The 12,569-nt window shown below is 40.4% G+C and overlaps 1 protein-coding gene across 1 annotated transcript; it reads right to left on the bottom strand.

The window, feature by feature from the left end:
- Nucleotides 1-217: 217 nt before the first annotated feature.
- Nucleotides 218-12,320, bottom strand: LOC103477044 (lutropin-choriogonadotropic hormone receptor-like). The gene is made up of 12 exons (XM_008429912.2): nt 12,210-12,320; nt 11,887-12,079; nt 11,495-11,566; nt 7,832-7,906; nt 7,500-7,574; nt 6,478-6,552; nt 6,112-6,189; nt 5,869-5,937; nt 5,404-5,478; nt 4,060-4,248; nt 3,837-3,890; nt 218-3,285 (listed from the first exon to the last, which is right to left on the bottom strand). Exons 2-12 carry the CDS (start codon nt 12,054-12,056, stop codon nt 2,136-2,138), a joined length of 2,082 nt encoding a protein of 693 aa, XP_008428134.1. The 5' UTR covers nt 12,057-12,079; nt 12,210-12,320; the 3' UTR covers nt 218-2,135.
- Between the last annotated feature and the right edge of the window lie 249 nt (nt 12,321-12,569).

Genomic DNA, 12,569 nt, shown 5'->3' with positions numbered 1-12,569 from the left:
TCTGTGAAAGATGAAGGTCGTCTTTGCTAAATACTCTCAGGAAAAGAGCTCTGCGGTGATCTAAAAACTACAAGCAACAATTGAATGTTTTACTTATAAAATGAAGGGTTTTTTTCCCCACCGAATGTCTTAAGAAATCCCACCTGTTGCTGTTTTCGGTAGTTGAGTGTGAAACTGGAAAGGGAGATCCAAGAAGAGATTTGAGAAATGCCAAAAGTAAATGATCACAATTTTATTTCAATAAAATGGACATTTCAGTATAAAGTTTGACTTTTCAGATGTTGGTACAGTCTTCAAACACTCCTGTCAAAATGTCTCCTGAATCCAAAAGGTGGCGCTAAAACTCAACTTTGAGTAGAACCATTTAAAAAGATATTTAAACCTTTTTTATTATATACAAATGTAAAAGTCTTGATTTAAGAAGGATAACTCTGAAATCATTAATAGATTCATGGTGGATCTCAAGTGTGTACAGCCCTATGAAAATGGTAGGAGTTTGAAAAACAAAATGAGAAATCCTTTTAAAATTGTTTCCAACTTTTAATGTGGATTTGAAGATTATTTGCAATTCCACTGGAAAAAAGCCTTTAGGGGAAAATGTAAAAAAAAAATCACTTCAGTTTGCAGACCTTGAAATACTTCTTGAACGTTTGAATTATTTTCAGTGTGTGCTTTCTGGTCTGTCATGTCTGTTTTGGTTCTGGACTTTGACTGGACCATTGGGAACAAAACTTCCTTACAGCAAAGTGGTTTTTAATTTTTGGTATGCAGTATGTTTGGACAAAATACTTTTTTTTTTTTTAGCAGAAACTAAAATCTTTAGGTCAAAACTGCCTGGTATTTGAAACCATTTACAATTTGGTCCACTGTGACCAAGAATGGCAATCCCACAGGCCTACAGGATGATGTTGCCACCACTATGTTTCACTGTGTGAGCCCTGCTTTGTGTTATGAGCTGAGTTTTTAGCACCATGCTCAAAATGTATGGAGAGTGAAGACTGCCCACTTTCAATAAATAACTTGAGAAATAAAGATTTTAAATGACATTACATTTTTAGTTTTGGAAATGCAGAAATGATTAAAATAAATGTTTGAAATTCATGATGTGCTTTAGCACAGGTACATAAAATTGTCAGAAATATTAAAATGTATTTAATACATTTAATTGTACATGTAAATACATTTATTTCTGTATATCTCCAGTTTTAGTAAATTAATGACATTTAATATTTCATGTTATTTACGGTAATTCTTCACTCTCCATACTTTGTTTTCACCTGAGCGTTTTACATTCAGACAGTTTGAGTCTTAACCAGACTCATTTATGGAAAGTATTTTTGTCCTCTGTATTCCTTTGTGCATAGATATCTAATCTATATGTCAGAATTTGGTGATCCAGTCATTAAGAAACAGGAAAGTCTTTTTCATTGCCAAAACTGCAGACTCTGGTCAGACGCAACTTTTTCAATAAAAGCTAGTTTAGTTTTTTTTTGTTTTGTTCTTTTAAGCAGCTCAGTCATTATCTGGGGTCTTTCTGCAAGTTACATCATTATTGCAACCGTCGCCAATATTATTGCATGTTTTCCTATTATCATGCAGCCTTAAATTGAATCAAGATTCTTCATCAAAGTATTAACTCACAGGTGTGCACAGTTATGCAAGTAGAATAGAGCCTCCGTTTCACCTAAACAAATATTTGTAGAAAATGTTCCACATTTAGGGTGGAAAAAGTTTTGAAATAAATCATGGAACTAATGTATGTTCTTCACAAAAAGCTACCATTTTAACAGGGATGTGTCAACTTTTTAGATCCACTTTAAATATCTCATTGATCAATAGTTTAGAGTACAACCAAACAGAGATGCTTTACATTTCTTCAACAAGCTTATTTTTTGTTGTTCTCTGCCTATCTGCTTCTTTTTACAATACCTGTACAGAACAGAGGATGCACTTCCCTTGCCTTCAAACCTCCTCAGTTTAAATGAACATTTTCTGTTTGCGAAATAAACCACATGAGATTCTATTAGATATTTGCGTGACGCCAGCAGTCTCTCCACCACTTCACCTTAATTCTCAAACGCAGCATCTTCAGAGAGCAGATGTTGCCTCCGAGTTCCCAGCCCGCACGCCGACAGTCATGTCGCTCCCTTACTTAGTAAGCAGCCCTTCATCTTAATGTGATGGGCATAGAAGCTCAGCGAGTGAGGTTTGCTGTCGGCCACTTTGCTGATGCAGGTGTGCTGCGACGCCACCGTCTGTGATCTGTAGAAATCGGAGTTGGCATCGCAGCAGCCGCAGTGGCTCAGCAGCCGGCACACGTCCCTCCTGAAGGCACGAGTGAAGATGGTGTACAGGAAGGGGTTGCAGAGGGAGTTGATGGGGTAAAAGAGAATCAGCAGGATTTTGGAGTGGGACACGGTTATGAGGGGCATGCGCAGCGCGGCCGAGATGGCAAAGAAGGAGATCGGCGCCATGCACATGAAGTCTGTGAATATGAGCACGGCCATGCGCTTGGCGATCTTGGTGTCGCCGTGGCGGGTGGGTTGCTCCGGGTTGTGCACGCTGAGATAGATGCATACGTAACAGAAGCAGACGACCAGGAACGCGACCACGTTGAGGATGAGGACGGCCATGACGTAAATCTGAGAGCCCGTCGTGTCGATGTCCATGGGCAGGCAGATGCTCACCTTGCTGTAGCTGCTCACTCCCACCAGAGGAAGCAGAGCGACGAGCAGGGAGAAGCCCCAGCCGGCCGCCATCATGGCCGCCACGTGGTGCAGCCGCAGCCTCCTGTTGACGTGCATGGCGTTGGTGATGGTGTGCCAGCGCTCCAGGCTGATGACGGTCAGCGTGTAGACCGACAGCTCGCTGGCGAACACGGTCAGGAACCCGGCCGTGCTGCAGCCGGGCCCCGTCTGCCAGCTGGTGGCGTGGTTGTAGTACTCGTGGCGGGAGTTGAAGTCCATGAAGGCGATCAGCATCAGGTAGAGCCCCATGCACAGGTCGGCAAAGGCCAGGTTGCACATGAGGAATGTCGAGGTGGTCAGCTTGTGGCGGCCGACGAGCAGGATGACCAAGACGGCCAGGTTACCGGCCACGGCGAAGACCGTGATGAGCCAGGTGAGGCAGCGCAGGAAGGGGAAGCCCAGCAGGTCCTCACAGGGGTTGAACGCATCCGGCATCGGCGTGCACATCACGAACGGGCTGCTATGACAACCAAGCACAAGGTCCGGGTATTGGAAGCTTATGTCGAAGATGAGATTCATGCCGTCATCAGTGGGCTCCCTGAAGAACGAAGAAATCCAATGTGACGATTAAAGGTTGTTTGAGCCTCACTGGTGAAATGTATCATCTGAACATCAAGTAGCTAATCTAATCTGACTTACAGAAACAAAAATGGATGCTGATTGTCAGCAGTTCACTTCCCACAGATAATGAAACAATGTGTTCTGACTTATAGTTCTTCATAACAAAATGATAACATAAAAAAAAAAATACAAATGCCTTCTGTTAATGCAAACATTAATCAAAACCAGAGTGCAACTGGTGCGTTTTATTAGAGCTGTCTCTCTGTTCATGGATGTTTTTAAATGCTGAGGTCTGTTCACACATCTTTAAGGGCAGATGGTGACTTGCAAAAGTAAAGATGCCCATTAAACTTTTTACATTGAAACTTCAGTAGCTATTATTGGTAAACAGTATGATAGACCAACTCGAGGGGAAAAGCTGAAGCTTTCACAAAACGGCTGTTTGTACAGCAAGATAAAATGACACACAGGTAGACTTAAAGATGGCGGAGAGGATGATTTCTGATGTTGATCTGGGTTGCAACTTACATTTCTGCGTTGCTGAGATCACACAACTTCGTAAAGTTCCTTGAGGCATTTTCCCTTGAAGGAAAGGAGAAAAAAGAGAGCAGAAAACATTCATTTGTAAGAATCATCAATAAACCTGACCGCTAATTACCGGCCGACTGATCTGTATTCAGGAGACACGGCCTGGTTCTCTTATGCAGATGTAAATGGATTTGTCACATCGCTGGGAGCGCTGGCCGCTTACCTTTGCTTCCTGCGCCACGTGTGGAAAGCGCAGCAGTGGCTCGGGTAAGTGAGCTCGGCCTCCAGCAGCTCGGCGAGGCCGTCTAATGGCGGGAGGCTCTTCAGGGCGAACGCAGAGGTGGCTTTCAGAGATAGCACTTGACTCAGGCCTTTACTCGGCAGGGAACTGAGAGCCGTGAACGAAACATCCCTGAAACAAAGAACACGAATGAGAGGGTTGGGGAAAAAAATGACAATGACGGGATTTCATTGCAATAAAATGCTTCCGCCTGTCTTTGGATTAACCTTGATCTCTCTGGGTGTTTTTCATTTTCAATTTGAGCTCAGCAGGAGTTTTGCAAAGCCAGTCTATCAACAAGGGAAGTTAACTAATATATTTCTGTGCAAAGAAATGTAACATCAGGGTTCTTCTTTGCTTCTCTATTTGACTGCATTCACTTTAAACTTATTAAAATAAACCAACAAAGGCAAAGATGTTTAGAAATTCTGAAATAATCAAGAGAACAAGTTGAATATTCCACTCGAAGTCGGACCAGTTTTCTCTACTAAATAAATCGTATCAAATTGGGGAATCATTTCTAAAATTTCTGGCATGTGAGATTTGGCGTTGAAAACTGAAGATTAATTTATTTTCAGTGATCTTACATCTTTACCAGGGGTGTATATAAGTCTGGAGAACTGTGCTTATCTAGCTATAGTGTAAGAAAAGCAATATGAATCTATCCATCCATTTTCTTTACACCATTGTCCCTCAGTGGGTTCGGGAGGGTTGCTGGTGCCTATCTCCAGCTAACGTTCCGGGCGAGGTCACCCTGGACAGGTCGCCAGTCTGTCGCAGGGCAACACAGAGACACACAGGACAACCATGCACACACACACTCATACCTAGGGGCAATTTGGAGAGACCAATTAACCTGACAGTCATGTTTTTGGACTGTGGGAGGAAACCAGAGTACCCAGAGAAAACCCACACATGCAAAGGGAGAACATGCAAACTCCATGCAGAAAGACCGGGACCGGGAATCGAACCCAGATCCTTCTTGCTGCAAGGCAACAGCTCTACCAACTGCGCCACCGTGCAGCCAATATGAGTCAAATCTAATGAATTTTATCTGTATGCCCTTCGAAATTAAAAGTTCATAATGAATGTTGTGATCCCTTTCTCAGCTGTAAATGGTGCATCAGATGCACTCGGCGGATATATGCTTCTGTGATTGTGAGCAAATTTATAAAACGTTCAAAAAACCCTTTTTGTGTAGATGAACGCATTTGTGCAAAAAAATCTGTTGAAACATCCCTTAACACCACATACTGGTGAAAATATATAAATTACAAGAAAACTTACAGATAGCTTGGACCTGTGGCTCCTTCAAAAGCATCTTCCTGAATATGACGGAGGTTCCTGTTGTCCCTCAATATTCTACAAAACACAAAGAAGTAACCTCAATTTTCTGCTTCACACACAATTTGAACGGAAACTTGAGACGACATGATAATGACCAACTCTGCCCCCAGTGTATTATTCATCTCCTTTTCTGGAGCCGGCACTGTGGAGGATGGGGTCTTATTTTTAGACTGCAGGGTGTCTGTATGGATCTCGTCTTCATTGACGTTCAGCATTATGGAACAAGGCAAGAAAACAACGAGGCGTCCAATCTTTGTTTAGTCTTACATAAGGGTTGTTTACTGGTACGATTAGTAATTTATGATTGGAGTAGGAAATCCTTTGCACTTAGCTGTGACGGGCTGCTTTGCTGCAGCATACTGCATTAGCATGAGGCAAATTTTCCAAATGATCCAAACTGCTTACAGACTGTTGAGCTTGGTCCCGTTGAACGCGTGAGATTGTATTTCCTTGAAGCCGTTCCTAACCAGGTTCCTGTTGAGGACACACTGTTATTAATTCTACTTCGCCGCCAGTGGCACATATTGCCAAGGTCAGCGAGCCGAACATTTAAATATGCAAACATGCATCAACGAAACAAATAGTGACAAATTGCTGCTTTTAGCTCAGATAATGAAGCAACAAAGAGAATAAGGCCCCTGCACTCACATGTCGACGTACTCCTTTGTGATGCCCTGGAAGGAATTGGCAGGAATGATGTCGATCCTCATGTTGTCTGCCATTTCTCTGCAGGCGCAGGAGATAACGCTCATTTAGGCTGCTTGGCTCCATTCTCTGGTTAGACTAAATTATACATATTTATACAAATAAGGGATGTTTGAACTGTGTCACAGTGAGACAGAGTACCAGTCAGGGTTGATAGCAGTGTGACATTGACAGAATAAAAGTAAAACTGAGCTCAGAGGAAACGGCTCTCGTCCAAAAATGTGACCTAAGGAAAAAGGCATTTTTATGACTTGCAAATTTACGTTAAGCTGGGGCAGAGAAGCCCCGATTTGAAATAAAAATACTCACAGGATGATATCTGATGCCAGGGTGGATATGGTTGTCAAGTCTGGGAAGTGTGTTAGGCCTGTGTTTGAGATGCTCCTGCATTGACAAGTGACGGATACAGGCGGCCATGAATAGATAAGAAGACGTATAGAAATGATGCAAAGCTTCTCTTGTAACTTTCTGCAAACTATGTATTTAGCAAAAGGAGGAAAATGTCAGACAGTACCAGACCAGAAGGACCTAAAGTTAGGTTCAAGAATTATTGAGAAAATTGAATCAAAAGGTTCATAAATGTTATTTATATAATCAGGTTACTGCAGCGCCTGTATTTTTATTTTATTTTTTTGTATAATTTTCTCTAAAAGGGTTTTTCAGTTAAATAGAGCAGAATAAATGTCACATTAAAGGTGGAAAATATTCTATTTTCTGTTTTTTAAGATCTCATTTGTTTACATCAGAAAAACCTAGTAAGTTCACGTGGGGAGGAGGATGGGGGCGGATACATTTTTAGGGCCACATAATTGTGAAATAATTGGGTTCATCCTCTGGGGATCATTTGTAAATACGTGTGAGATAAATGTGAAATTTATTCCAAGTCTCTCTTTGGAAGCTTTAACATGGCAACATCTCAGAGTGTTTTCAGCTACATTATAGTGCAAATATCTATCACTTGTAATGAGACAAAACAAACTTAAAAGTAGCTTTTCAGCAAGATGTGTAAGCTTATTTTAAGTTAATAATTGTGAAATATAGATTTAAAAAAGTACTAGTTCCACTTGCAAGTATTTTTTTTTAAATGCCACTAAAACTAGGACTTTTTTTGTACATATTCAAGAATTATTTAAGTAGGTAAGTAATATATCTTGCTGCAAAGTTACTTTTTAAGTTCGTTTCGTCTTATTTTAAGCGCACTAAGATATTTGCATGACAAACTAGACAAAAAATACTTGGCAAATTTTGTGTTTTCGCAGTGAAAACCTCAGAATCCCAAAAGCTATCATCACGTCTAAATGCGTAACGAACAAAAAAACGAAGTGACTTACAAATACTCCAGCCTGGGCAGATCCGTGAAGGCTCCCCTTTCAATGACCCTCAGACTGTTGATATTCTGCACTGAGCTGCAGAAACAATAATTGGGAAACAAATCAGTAATTGCGATGTCTGACATGCAAAAGCGTTCGCATTCGCACAAAATATTTATGTATCGGCTGCACTGAAACTCAATGATTAAACACTCTGCCTTGTAACTGACAGAATAATCCAATGAAACTTAAATGACATGCAAATGAATATTTCTTCAATCATGTTTGAAACTGATATGCAAGCAGTGGATGGGGGGGGATTTGGTAGAAGGTAAAAAAGTCGCTTAGCCTACATCTGTGCCAGACTGTGGAGGGAGAAAAAGGCGTGCTTCTGAATGTGTGTGATGCAGTCACTCTGGGAGATCTCTCTGCAAAACAACAACAAAAAAGAATCAGTCTCCTTCAGTCATTAATTAAGAACATACACTGGAATTATCTCACATGAAGCTGGTAAGTAATTTTTTTTTCTCTTTTGTGTTAGGTTTGATTTAGAATGCTTAACTTCTAATGCATTCAGACAGACAAAAATAGGACGGGGATGATTGATACACCATTGCAAACCATCAGGGAAATTCCCAAAACAAAATCCCACCACCAATTCAATTCACGTTTTCTAGGCCACTAGCGCTCACATGCCAGGAACTCATGTGTGGAAAAGCTCCAAACATACATCACTGATGCTTTTGGGTCAACAAGAGTAGGTGAAGATGTTGGAAAAAGTAGGACTAAACAAAGACACGGAGACAAAGTTACCAAGACCCTTTTTTTTTTTTTTTTTTTTGTATTCGTCCTTGATTACTTTGTTGCCTGATGGCTGACTTCGTAAAACGTTCTCCATCTCCTGCCTGCAATCATCATTTTCGACTGCCGCTCAGCTGTAATCAGCCGATACCTTTTGCACGTCCAACGTCGACGTCCTTCCATCTTCAACCGAGAAACAATTAAAGTACTCCATCTGTACCGCGGATCCTCGTTCCCTTCATCCCGTCTCTTAATTGCTTCACATATAGTGTCATAATTACTGCTTAGAGGTCATAAAAAGCCTCCTCACATGATCGCCTAAATGAAGAGCTGCTGTGATTTCGAGCATGCATCACCGGTGACAAAAGCACACAGTCATGTCATTCTACCATTGCAGACTTAATGGCGAGGAGGAAATGAAGGATTGCAGCTGTAAAGCTGCCGTTTCATTTAGGTTTAAGGCTACTTGGACAGTTAGGACCTCTTTTATTTTAAAACTGACTAAATTTGGGCTCCATTTAGCAGATCAGACTAAAGTACAGTAAGTATCTGAGACTGATAAGGCGCGTCCCTGAGGAACAGAGAGCAAAGTCAAACATGCTCAGCACAGTATGAAAAAGTCACATGCAAAAAATTTTGATGATAAAAAAAAAAAAAAAAAGGAAACAGACGATTAGAGCTCAGGTGTCTCCTCAGAGTTGAGTTCAGGTGGGCATTTTGCATAAGTAACCTACCGGTTTCCAACTTGCCCCCTCTTTCTGTGCACCGTTTCCTTAGTTCCACTACATTTCAGGGTTTTCTCACCTGATTTGATCGCGCTCCCCTGCAGCACTTCTGTGTGATTAATATGACAAAGTGATAACATAACACTTGGGTTTGTTCTTTTAAGTCATTTCTTGGCGGATTTGCTGCTGTGCTGAGGATAATTATGCTGCTGAGACATCCACCGCTGAGCTCCAGGGGATTTTACAACCCACGGGCTCCATTAAAGTCACCCCTTCCATATAAAGAGAGGATTTTTTTTTCTTTTCTCTGGGCTCCTCTGTGTGTAAGAGAGTTGAGATGTTTGAACTTGACAGTCGGGCGGTAGTACATGAATGATGCACTGTTCAGGAGTCAGTTGGTGGTCCTGATCTTCTCTAACGTCGCCAGAAAAGTCTTGCATTAGGAAAGTTTCTGTCAACAATTAATGGCCAGTGGTCTAACACTGATGCGTCTGCAAATACAGATCAATTTCAGTGAGATTTAACAACCTCAAGCAATCGCTTTTAAAGAAACATGCTTGTTAATAAAATGTTGACAAGAAGAGGAGCAACACTTAACTCATATTTCATCATCCTACAATGATGGGAATTGTGTGTGTTTCAGAATCAAAAGGAATTTTATAAAGTGATGGGAGTCCAGGGAGGAGAATGACTCAAAACATTGTGAATATATTTTGAGTTTATTACAACTAAGACAGTTTTAAATTTTATGTTTTAACTTTAAATCTTATTCAAATCCTTGGAACACATGATCCACAACAGGTGTTCCTAATTTGAACCCGAGTGCTTTTTTAAGTTTACATCCACTCATCACGACCAGGATAATTATATTTCTGTAAGGCTGATGAATAAGTCAGATGGATCAGACAACAATGTATGATCTATCTAATGTAACTAACACATGGTCACAATTTCTTAAAACAAGAATCAAATTCAAAGTTTAGAATCCGTTTCAAAGAATTTTTGACTTGCATAGGCTTAGCTGTTAACCACAGTCAACAAGTTTTTAACAGGGTGGAGGTAAGGCCATTATGAAAGATTAATCTTAACTCGTTTTGTCTGTTCGAAAAACCAGATTTGATGGGTTTCCGGTCATTTTTCTGTTAAATTATGCAACTTTGCCCAAGTTTCAACCAACTATTTGTTGTGGTTGGGAGGTGGAGATAAATTTAGAGCTGGTTTAATTATTCCATCTATTTTGCGTGATGCACCATTACCACTGGCTTTCTGCAATCACAAGATCTCTGATAATTGGGTCAGATATCTACATCATTAGCTCATCTGACCGTGAATGTTTTTCTGCAGAAGATATTTCTCTTCGCAGCTGTGATTTTCATTTGAGCTTGAATGTGTCGAGTTTAGGACAGGGGGCTTCTCCTGTGTTTAGATCCCATCACACCAGGGTGTTGTAAATCAAATCATATCAAACGTTATATATAACGCCTTGCAACGATGACTCGTTTTGTTTTACGAAGTAAGAACAAATACGAAACGCAATAAAAAGGAAGTAGTGCAAAGTAAAGGCTAAGGAAATATACAACTATGTTGAAAAAGTAAAGAGAATATAAAAATACTAAAAATCAAACATCAAAAACCTTTTGAAATAAATGGGTCTTGAGTTTGGTTTTGAATGAGGTCAGAGACGGCGTGCTAATCACAGAGAAGACTATTTTTTCAAGGCTGTTGGAACAGAAAAAGTCAAATCGTGGCAGAATACAAAGCTCTGCTGGGCTGGTGGGTTTTCAAAAGTTGTGAAGGTTATGAACGTTGCCTCCCTGGTAACACTGTTAGGTTCTGGGGGGTTTTAGCTTTGAGTTGCTGAGTTGTTAATGTTAACGAAACGGTAAGAAAAATGGAAACGGTAAGAAAATGTTTATTCCAACTTATATTAATATCGCAAAGTTTAGCATTAGTAGAAATTAAATATTTTTCTTGAGATCATGCAACCCCAGTGAGTACTCACAAAGATTTAGCAAAAATATTAAAATTGCTGAACATTAGAACGTTAAAAACTGAGTTTATCATCAATAAGCAGGAAAACAGAGTGAATTTAAAGAATTAGAAGCATATTGTGTTGTCTTTTAAAATAAATCATTGCTCTTAAAAAGTCTTACATTGCCAGAAAGATATTAAATACTGACGTCCCACACAGAAAAGGGCCAGTGTTGATGTATTTTCACGTTAGTAGGCTTTTTATCTACGTAAATTTCATTCACTATTACTCTGAATGTTAAATACATTTTCAGATAAGGTCACTGCGCCAGTCTGGCAATATATATTTACCAGCATTATTGTGCGAGATGAATAATTACACTGATTAAAATGTTTTTATTTTCTTATGCATACAGTTATGTTTAAAAGAAAATGAGTCTCTCTAAAACCCCTAATTGAATTTAATATAAATCCACCACTTTAAATTTTCTTTTATATGTAAAGGAGAAAGCCACTTACATTATGGTAATGTTGATCAGCTCCTTGAAGGCATGAGTGGGAACTTGTTTCAAGGGCAGCTGGGTGAGCCTTCTGTAAGATTCATGAGGAAAGCAGTTAAATCCACAGCTATACTGTGACATATATAAAAAATAAAATAAAATAGAAAATAGGCAGCAAAAATGTCTCTTTAAGTTGTCTCTCCGAATTACTCTACATTTATCATATAAAACGGTGCTAAGAGGGGAAATTTACAGTGACAGTTAAATAAAAAATAAAAAATAAAAAGTTAAGTTGAAGAGGGACTGAAAGCAGCGGAGAGTAAAAAGTTTATAGGATGGCATAACCTGAAAGGAAAGACTGCTCTCTGTGACTTGTACCTGTTGAAAGCCAGAGACAGCTGGGTTACTTACAGTCGCAGCGCAGATGTTGCTGCGGTCCTGGAGGCCAGCTGAGTGTCTCTGCTGCACTGAAACGTGTCGGCGCTGCAGCGGCAGATGGCCGGACAGGTATAAGCCCAGCAGGAGCGCAGCTTCAGGACGGCGGACAGCGCGACCAGGAGCCAGACCGCCTGGGGAGCCATGCGTGACACCGGGCCAGCGCTCACTACGGGATGAAAATTAGAAAAATAATGTTAACACACACATTAAGAAAAAAAAAAAAACTAAGACTAAAAAAAACCCTGCGCAGTCTTTTTGAAGTTGATAAAACAACCCTCAGGGTGGCTTTATCTTACCAGGCCAGAGGTACAAGGCTAAATAGTCTCTCTCTTCTACTCTGCTTTTTTTTCTTTCCCCCTGAGCGCTTGGATCAAATGCTGCCTTCAGGGACTGTTGTAATTGTGAGGTTGCTCGCCCTGTGAAAGTCTGGTGTGAGTGAAAGCCTCAACCTGTCTTTTTCGTTTTGACCGCAGAGCAGAACCTGCGTGACGTTTGGTGGGTGGTGAGCATGAAAGCTGATTGTAGGAGATTTGATAAAGTCACTTTGGTGAAACTACGGAAGGAATGTAACATTATGCTCTTTACAGCTTTGAGTGCCTATTACTATGGTTAGAATCAGTCTGTTACTGCTAATTTGTCTCTACACTCATCATAAA

The sequence above is a fragment of the Poecilia reticulata genome, linkage group LG15 (assembly GCF_000633615.1).
Source record: "Poecilia reticulata strain Guanapo linkage group LG15, Guppy_female_1.0+MT, whole genome shotgun sequence".
In the NCBI taxonomy this organism is placed as follows: domain Eukaryota; kingdom Metazoa; phylum Chordata; class Actinopteri; order Cyprinodontiformes; family Poeciliidae; genus Poecilia; species Poecilia reticulata.
Note: the sequence above shows the minus strand (reverse complement) of the source record. Positions and strands in the feature narration are given on the sequence as shown.

Bases quoted from the DNA above. Each gene is read 5' to 3' on its own strand.
- LOC103477044 (XM_008429912.2), bottom strand. From the start codon at position 12,056: ATGGCTCCCCAGGCGGTCTGGCTCCTGGTCGCGCTGTCCGCCGTCCTG. The intron at 5,479-5,868 runs GTAAGCAGTTTG...TGTGTTTTGTAG, and splicing joins GGGACCAAGCTCAACAGTCT to AATATTGAGGGACAACAGGA. The intron at 3,286-3,836 runs GTAAGTTGCAAC...TTCGTTCTTCAG, and splicing joins GATCTCAGCAACGCAGAAAT to GGAGCCCACTGATGACGGCA.